This window comes from Sinohyriopsis cumingii, chromosome 16, assembly GCF_028554795.1.
Source record: "Sinohyriopsis cumingii isolate HCF-2022 chromosome 16, ASM2855479v2, whole genome shotgun sequence".
NCBI lineage: Eukaryota > Metazoa > Mollusca > Bivalvia > Unionida > Unionidae > Sinohyriopsis > Sinohyriopsis cumingii.
Window position 1 is genome coordinate 16,743,464 of NC_142976.1, and position 9,922 is coordinate 16,753,385.

General features: G+C 33.9%; 1 protein-coding gene across 1 annotated transcript; it reads left to right on the forward strand.

Moving 5' to 3' along the window:
• Window positions 1-1,422: 1,422 nt before the first annotated feature.
• LOC149780002 (protein transport protein Sec61 subunit gamma) lies at window positions 1,423-9,301 on the forward strand. Its single transcript, XM_089936726.1, has 4 exons — window positions 1,423-1,567; window positions 3,838-3,934; window positions 7,231-7,333; window positions 8,892-9,301. Exons 2-4 carry the CDS (start codon window positions 3,841-3,843, stop codon window positions 8,899-8,901), a joined length of 207 nt encoding a protein of 68 aa, XP_089792852.1. The 5' UTR covers window positions 1,423-1,567; window positions 3,838-3,840; the 3' UTR covers window positions 8,902-9,301.
• Window positions 9,302-9,922: the final 621 nt, after the last annotated feature.

Here is a 9,922-nt window from a genome sequence, read left to right on the forward strand (position 1 = left end):
GTGGTGGCCGTAATGTATTTTCCAAGTGTCCGTCTAAAGCCCCCCCCCCCCCGCCCTTCACTACTTTGGTTCCAAAATTAGGCAATCAACAAATAAGAGCTTAGTTTTCATGTACGCATTCAGGCCAGACGGGTAAAACATTCGCAAACAAACTATTGGTTCTGAGAACGTTGTCTGAAGTTTCTGCATGAAAATGGATCTATCTGAAACAACAGTACAACTACTAACGTCGAGCTTAAATCAAAATTAAGAGGTCATTTTTACGACAGGAAATGCCATCTACTTACTCATTTGTCCACTATATGCCAAATAATACACAGGTGAAACTAAAAAGGAATTACAAATTGAGAATATGAGAACTCTTTAAGAACATCCGTGAGCAACAATATTCAGCAGTGTCTAAACACTATAACCTATCTAACCATAGCATAAACTGTCGTCATTATCAGATAATAGAAATCATTCAATTTGATCCAGAGCTCTCTAGTGGTAACTTTTATCGGACAGATAGAGAACTTTATTGGATACACCAGTTATATACTCTACATCAGGTAGGATCGATATCGCTGTTTAAATGGAGGTCCGGGCATTTTTAACCTAATGCAGAGTGAATACCCCTATTCGTCAGTTGACTTCTAAATAACTGTGCATACTAATGTAGGGAGAAGCCCTTACAAAGTCATATGGACAGCGTTCTTTTGCATACCAGGGCCCAGCAACGTGCAATGAATTGCCCACTGAACTTAGACACAAAGACACAGTGATCATATTCAAGAAGGCTCTCAAAATTCACTTATTTCAACTGCAAGAACAAACTTAAAGACCTAATAATGTTTCCTACCTGAAAGATTCTCAGCATGTTTGGTTTTTTTTATTTTTTAAATGTTTTTCTAATTTCATGTTGTTTGTTTTTGTAATAATATTATTATGTTTCTTATCTTATAGGTGTTGTCTAATGTTGTAAAGCGCTTAGAGCTTCTAAAGATTAGGAGCTATACAAAGTCCTCATTATTATTATTATTATTATTATTATTTGTTTTTTTTTTTACTCCCAAGTATGAACTAAGTTTAGAGTATTCCACTATATTTTTATTATTTTTTCTTATAAAAAATAATTCATTTCAGTCTTAAGTGTGATCGATGTGTAGTTATAAAATTTACATATTTTGTTCATCTGACTTCTTATGTCATAGTCATATCTTGAAAATAAAAAGAAATAAAAGAAAAAAAAAGTGATTAAAGAAAATAGTTGCAAAACTGGGAAATAAATATTTTAATTTTAATTTAAGTGAATTATATATGCAATAGTTTAATTTGGTAATACGTGCTGTAAACTTAATGTTGTACTATTAAAAATCACTCCATTAGTCGCCGTTCTTTTCCTTACTGTTACATAGCCTGTTTCTTGATCGAGTAGAGACAGCACATTAAGTTAGAATTAACAATTTGCTAGGGGAGCAGTCAAACTCTTGAACGGTTTAAAAACCAGTCGAGTTGTAATACGTGGACATTAGAAGAGGAAGTGCTAACTAGGTCTTGTGTCGTCGTTGACCAAGCTCAACAAAAGGTATGGTTGTAATTAATTAAGTTAACCCGATTTAAATAGAAGGCTAAGCAGTACATATTTTCTTTTATGCGTATACAAAGATGGTTTGTTAAATTTATAGCAGAAATAGAATAATGAATCACAGCTGCTCAACAACTGTTCTTGATTTTATTACAAGGGCTTGTCGTCGTTTCAGTATAACAAATCACAATATCTTGAAGGTAAAATATTTGTATTTTTATTCTATATAACAAATCACATCGGTGGACGCTATTTGCAGGGAGGATCAGGGAGGATGGGTGGTTAATGCCATGGGCCGGACCATTTAATTATTAATTCAGTCTTTATTGTACGGTTGTGTACACAATTCCTGTTCATTCACTGACACGTGTGCTGCCGTCTGCCCCAACGGTTACAAATCATCTGTTGATCCCATTTTCATTCCTGTCATTTTGAATAATCACATCCATGCTGCGAGTAAATTCTTTCGCTATGATGTAATTTTGATACATGTTTCCTACATTCCAATTAACTCCAGCAAGTCACATAGTGCTTTGAAATCAGGAAAAGGTCCTGAGTTACTAGCTTGGTAAAATGTATAATATATAAATCGATAACCACGAGATCGTTAAGGGTTTTTAGTGACAGAATGTCAGGAAACTTAATCTGTACATCAATAGAATCTGCTGCTACCAACTCTTTGAATGTGTGATTTGAATTTTTAACGTTGCTTTAAGTTTTTCAGTCATATCACTATGATGTCTGCAGTGTGACAGTTTATAGTGATGTCTAGAATGGGGCATCATGCCGCAGAAATATAGCATGATGTCCCACCCTGTCTCATTATCCTGCCACCAGGCCAACCAGTCCTAACACTAACCTCTTAATGCTGAGCACCCAGCGAGGCAGCTGTGTGTACCATTTTTCTAAGACTTTGGTATGACTCAGCCGGGGTTTGAACCTGTGACCAAACTGCATCCAAGGCGGACACTCTAATCACTAGGCCACTGGAGTGGTACCAACTCTTGAAGTAGTGTGATTAAAACAACACAGTATCATAATCTCTCATTCTTTAATATATATTAAAAAAACTTTATCTTGGATGCTTTTATAAGTGGCTAATACAGCAGTTTATTTTGACATACAGTCTTGTAGGTGCCTGTGCTCAACAAAATACCCACATGCTCCTCAATTTCAGATTGGGCCCGTCCAGTATTCTAAAAGAGGTGCCCATCAGGCTTGTCAAAATAAAATATGTCAGATTTGTCCAAACAAACTTTGTGTGGTTGAAATGCAGAAACGTATTTTCAAGATGATGATATATCTGGTGTAACATTGCAATCTGATTAAAATCATATTGCCACTGTCCTACATGAAGTGAAGCTCAAATTTTAATGTAATTGTTATATTTGATACATTGCTAGAAATACAATTTCATACTCCCAAACCAACTGCCATTGTCGTGTTTTGAGAAAACAGTTTTCAGTAATCTTTGAAAATGTAAAAACAAATGCAACTTTAAGTAAATACCTGTTACATGTAGCATATGTAAACAGTCATGATTAGAGCTGATGTAAAGATATCCATTTGACAGTTTAAATAGCAATAATTAAAAGGCAAAGAGGTCAGGTATAAACCACCATTTCACATAATACTTAATTGGTTGACAGTAGTGAGATGTGTTTGAAGACTGCAGTGGCTGAGCCCATTGTGTTAATTTGCACAGGTACGATGAGGACGTGGAACAACCCAATATAGGTAAATCAAAGAGATTCTAGATGCATGTAGGAGAACAAAAGTTATCATTGCTATGAATGAATTTTCAAAATTTTCTGCCACTCTGCAGTATAACAGGCTTTTAAAAAAAAAACTTTGTTGATGTATAATGTTCACTGCCTTGTGAGGTGAGAACTGAAAAAAATAGGAAATTCATTCAAAGTTTGCAACCAGTACAGAAACATCACAAAATACACAAGAAGAAACAGTGATCATAAGTATGGGTGAGGAGAGTTCGAAAGTATTATAAATCTGTGAGTTTCAGATGCTTGAAATATCACTCACAAAAGGATTTGATGTGAATTTTCATCACTGAGAATTCAGAAGAATATGAAAGTGCAGATCAGACAACAAAATATAAAATCATGATTTCAGGCCATGTTTTGAGTCAGTTGCATACATTGAACTCAGAGGTCCAGCACACATTGTTTAGTAAGAGACATTTTTTAGAGTGCTAGTGACTGGAAATGTAATATTACCAAATCATTTTAAACATTTTATTTTGTTTTCTTCAGAAAATGGATCAGGTTTTACAGCTGGTTGAACCTGCAAAGCAATTTGCAAAGGATTCATTTAGGCTGGTTAAAAGATGTACAAAGCCAGATAGGAAAGGTAAAATATTCTTTTTTTTATGGTTTCTTTTAGATGCTAATCCAAGCTCAAACTCAGTCTGAGGCATGCTATCAGGACTATCCTGTCACAGAAACCAATAGATTTAAAACCAAGACTTTGGACATAACAGATCTGACATGCACAGCTTAAAGTTCATGTTGCTGGCAGGTTTTACTTATGAATTGATAATGAAGGGTCATTAACTCGTAGGCTTAAATTTCCAGTAGTCAGAATTTGTAGATTAAGGTTAAGAATTTTAAACCCGAGTCCTTTAAACGAACATGGGGAAAGGAAGCACACTTTTGAATCTTGTTTAGATTTATTGTCAGATATGAAGCATCTTGAGAGTTTTGTTTAATACACAACACAATTATGACATGCAATATGAAGATGAGATCAGATTTCCATTGGCATTTTTAAGGAGTGTCTTCCTTCTGTTTCTTGCTTCACAGTGTTCAATGTTTCAGTCCAAGTCAGTCTTAGCCTGAGCTTGCCCTAAGAGTCATGGCATTAAATATAAAATGATTCACTTGTATATTCTACAAGCGCAATCAGTAGAGAATCAATTGAACTCAGTATGACTATGTACACTAAGGTTTTTGCAAATATTATGGCAGGTCAGTTTTAGTTTCTGGTCATCACAGTCACTCAGAAAATCCATTTATCCTCTCGGAATAAAAGATCAATGTTGACCATAGTAAATTTTCGATCTTGTGTAGTCCCTACAAATTGTCATGATGATAATGGTAATAGCATGTCATAATAGGGGTGTAGGCATGGTCATTTAAGTAGCAAGTGATGGCACTAATTATAGTGTTTGATGCTGAAGGCAACATAGCTGAGAGTTAAACGTGCATAGGTTTGGAATGGACATGCATCTGTTTCTAGTCAAATATGAAATACACTTGTCAAGACTTGGAAGTACTGATCAAAGGGAAACCTCAGTCCTCTATCAATGCTCACAAGTGCTACTTTTCAAATGGTATGGTATGCAGAAAAACAATAGCAAAACTCATTATCCCCCTCCACATATTCAGTGTTTTTTCTCAGAATTGGAAAAGGGTATGGTAATTGTCCTACAGAATGGATCACTTTAAACTTAAAAACAAATGTGACACTTCCTTGCATTGGTCATTCTCAACTGTTTACATTATTTCATTGTTACTTATTACTATTATTAATATAATAAATAAGTATTAGTAGTATTGGTATCAAGAATGAAAAAAAATTAAAGATGAAATAATGTGATCTTTTAAAAATAATATCCTAATTTAAAGGGCCTTTAATAACAACAATATTATTATTATTATTTTTATTACTATTATTATTATTATAAAATGTAGAAAATAAAGACTAGTTGACAAAATTTAGAAAATAAAGACTAGTTGACTTATAAACTTAAAAAAGATGCACTGTTCCACATATATATGAACTGTAAAAGTAAAATCCTTGATGCCGTCAGTACTTATTTTCATTTTTTTGATCTTTCCTTAGCATGAGATACATGTGATCTTATAGAATGCATGGTTACGTACAGGCACAAATTTTAAATCTTTAATAATAATAATAATCATTAATTACAATGACTATATGTGACATAAGAAAGTTTTAAATTTGACTTGGCTTTATATTTCATAGTCTTACATGAACGGTATCAATTCTTATGACAAACTTATTGTTGGGCAGGATCCACATGTTTGCTTGTTCTTTAGTTGTGCCTTTAAAAAGAATGCTATAACAAATCAGAAGCATTTAGTGTACCCAACGATTTTGTCCATTTGAGAATGTAGACTACAGCTAAAATTACAGATTTCCTATTAAATTTTCGCTTTAATTTGGAGCTGTAAACAACATTCTTGTGAGATTATCAACTGACAACAATGAGAATGTCAAACTTTTGAGCCATACAGTCTTTCTGTACAGTGCTATCCACATTATTTATTGTGACTTGGATAATCAAGTGGAAAGATTGACCTGTCATAAAATAAATAAAACTTACCATGCCCTTTAATAATATCAGCTCAACTGCAAGTGTACACACTGCAGCAAGTAGTTCAGTTCATATAAACATGGTCCTTGTTATTGAATTACCATGTGGTGTTAATTAGCGCTGACCTATTGCAGGGCATGTAGTCTAAGTTTTGGGCACAGGGATATTTCCACTTATGATCATTATAAATATTTACATTAAATTCAGTACGTAAGTAACTGCTTATGGTGCAGAAAATGAAAATGTGCTTGCAGCGGACACCCTGTCTCAAAAGTTCATATGAAAGTACAGTGTAGATCTTATATGTCTGTTGATTTATCTCCCTTGGTGCTAATCACCAGTGAAGAAGGGCCTAGGCTTTGTATTGCCACTTCTGTTTGAAGAAATTAAAGTAGCACACAAGCAACTGTCTTTGTTAGTAAGACACAAAAAGGGGCATTTGCAACTGAAATAAAAGGGCATGTAATTGGAGAAAAGGCCATGTATGTAAAAGAACAATCTGGCACAAGAAATAAACAGTAAGTCATGACACCATCCTTAAATGGAATGACACGTTTAAAAGGTATGTATGATACTATGTATTCTTTCCCACATGCCATGTGGGATAGAATACATATTATCATAACTACCTTTTAAAATAAAATGGTTGTTTTTAAAATATTTGTAATTCCAAGACAATTGAATCTTTCAATAGCACATCAGATACCATTTGTATGTAGTGTTGGGGAGTGTTGTCATTAATACTAGTGTGTTTGAATGCCATTTTTATATTTTTAGATAAATGATGGCTGTAATTTGATTGTTTGATCAAAAGTTGAGGAGCTGTATTGCCTTTCCAAACTGCTCATTAAAAGCTGATCTCTGTTTAATTAGAGGGGTCACTGATGTGCCATTTGTTTAATCAGAGGGATCATTGATGCATGACACATACACTACAGATATCTATCTTTCCGTTTAATAAAATAGAACATGACACTTTTAGGCCAAAGAAAAGAAGTATGTCTGGTCTTGTTACCTGACTAACTCTAATTTTTTTCGTCAGCCCTACATTTTTACGAATTTGCCAGAAGGAAATGAACAAAATGAACAAGGGATTTAATTACAAGTTAAATTCAGGATTCGAAGTACACTTTTTTCCAGTTAAATCTGTCCAAACACTCACCCCACCAACAGAAAGAAAAAAGTTTGTACTGGCCTACCTACCTTAATTCTTGTTCATTGTAATCAGAACAATGCATTTTCTTATATAGCCTAACTTCTAAAATCGAAGAAAATTTTAAAAATCAGTTTTTTTTATTACCTTCAGAATTTCAGAAGATTGCCATGGCCACAGCCATAGGATTTGCCATCATGGGATTTATTGGTTTCTTCGTCAAGTTGATACACATTCCCATCAATAACATCATTGTGTAAGTATTAAAACTCTTATATTGATGTTTCTCTAATATATGCATTCTTTATCAAGATACACATTCCCATCAGTAATGTCATTGCATAAGTATTAAATCTTCTCAACTGACTTTTCTCTAATACAAGCTTTTCGGTGTTGACTTCACCTATCTTTTGGCATAAATCAGAATATAATTTGTTCAGCGCCAGCCACCCCCACTCTTATTTTTAGCATTGCTCTTTCTCATCCAGAAGAGCTTTTGGGGTGATCTGTTATTCATCTATACATATGTTAGCAATGAAATTTTGCACATGCATCCATGCAATTGGACTAGTTGGTCCTAAATAAAAATTGTTCTGCTTAGACATCTTGTTGTTACTACACTTTCTGAATGAATATACTTATACACTAAAATGTCTTAATTGGTCCTCAATGAAAATGTTGCCAATTTGGGGTCCAAGAATGGTGCCATGGCAGCAACCTTGAAAAGTTTGTTATCGATACTCATGAACAGAAAGTTGTGTTGACATTGGGTTTCACCAGAAGACTTGTAATGATGTCTAGTTGGTTCTAAATAAAGATTGTGCCACTCCTATATACAGTGGTGATCATATAAGGTCCAATAAGGCCATCTTGAAAATCTTTCAATCTACTCATAAATGGAAAATCATATTGACATAGAGGTTTCATTAGAAGAGTTTTTATGGCATCTCCGTCTGAAATGAAAAATTATGCAAAAGAGGGCCACATGGTGGTTATCTTGAAAATATTTCTACTCATCAATGGATGGCTATATCAACATGGTGTTTTCACCTACCACTTTATATGATACCAAGTTGGTTCTGAAGGAAAATGGTGCCAGCTGTACATTCAATAAATGGCTGCCATGATGTCTGTCTTGAAAATCTTGCTGTCAGTATTTCCTCTGTATGGATGGTCATATTTCCATAAGGTTTTCAACAAAAGACTTATAATGATGTCTAAAACATATTGGTGCCAGTCTGATTCAAAAATGTCCAACACAGCAGCTAATTTGAAAATCATTTTGTCAATATAGGATACCTGAGATGGTTTCAACACATGGCAGTAAATGGGAAAAAATGGTATCTTGAATTCTGGGAAATTCGTTTTGCCTTGTAGAAAGTGTCTGTTACTTGGAGGGAGATTTTAAAAAATAATCTTGAATCATTCCAGGCAAATAATGTTATTGTTGTCACCAATTAGACATAAGATTGATTTTCAAGATAATACTCATTAGCTACATTCTTCGAAGCAAAAATAAGCCAATATAATTATTACATTCTTTTATACTGTTATATTTTAATGAGAGATTCTTTGGTCTATCCTAGAACTGAAAATTGAGCATGTGAGGAGAAGACATTCCACTCTTCATTGAATAGGATGGGGAGATTTCTAACTATAAGGCAATTTATTGTATTGTTGTGCTTTATTTTAGAAATCAGTGAGCATCACTGAATAGATCCAAGATTCTTGTTTGACATGTAAACTATAGCATCTTAATGACTTGATTCATCTGATATTTTGTTTTTACTAACAAATGATTTATTTCTTTTCAGAGGTTCCTGATCTGTGTTTTGGCAAAACCGTCCTTACTATTTTTTGCAATAGGTACCATACATTAATTTAACTTCATAAAATTTCTTGCTCACAATCATTACTGAATGAACTTTCCACGATCTAAATTGGAAAGAAAACCTTAAGTGGTTCTGATAAACAGAAGTGGAATAACAAGTCATAACCTCGATAATGTGTAACTAATATTGCTCATGTAGGCAGGAAAGGAATTGTAAATCTTATAAAGACAATTTCATTACTTCAAAGGTTTGTTTCATTGTTTATTAATAAGTCATCGTGTACATAATAATTAAACATAGACAATGGTAACCTCAGTAATGTAAACTTAATGTGCCTCATGTCAGAAGGAAAGAATTTGCAAATCTAATAAAGACAGGTTTTTCATTGACAAGGTTTGTTTCATTATTCATTTCTTTAATAATAGAAGACATGTTAAAAACTTGTTGAGTACTAAACTATGCCAGTTTTGTCAATGTGTAACAGTAATTGGAAATAAAGTTCAGACCATAGAACGTTCATAATTTTCTTAACTTGGGTGCTGCTTAAGGATAATCTTTTTCATTATTGTAGATGTACTGAAAGTGTTTTGTTGCACATCAGTTTTTGTTTCAACAGTATAGAGTTTGTGATAACTTGATGTCCATCATGTGTTGTCCATCATCTGTCATTGATCTCATGCATTTTATTGCTTCTATACACAAATCACTGTTTGTAAGATCCCAAAGCACTCATATTCATGTGGAGGTGTACTCGGTCCACAGTGAAAAGGATCCACTGTAATTTGATATGGCTGCCAGAGTGGCCAGCTTGAAAATCTTGTACTTGCTGACTGCATAAGTAACAGAAAAGAGTGAAGACAACAAGCTTTGTAAAATTCAACAAATAATTTATTTCACTAGAATGCAAAGTCCTAACACTAACCTCTTAATGCTGAGCACCAAGCGAGACAGCTGTTAGTACCATTTTTGTAAGTCTTTGGTATGACTCAGCCAAGGATTGAACCCACAACCTC

Bases quoted from the DNA above. Each gene is read 5' to 3' on its own strand.
- LOC149780002 (XM_089936726.1), top strand. From the start codon at position 3,841: ATGGATCAGGTTTTACAGCTGGTTGAACCTGCAAAGCAATTTGCAAAG. The intron at 3,935-7,230 runs GTAAAATATTCT...TATTACCTTCAG, and splicing joins TACAAAGCCAGATAGGAAAG to AATTTCAGAAGATTGCCATG.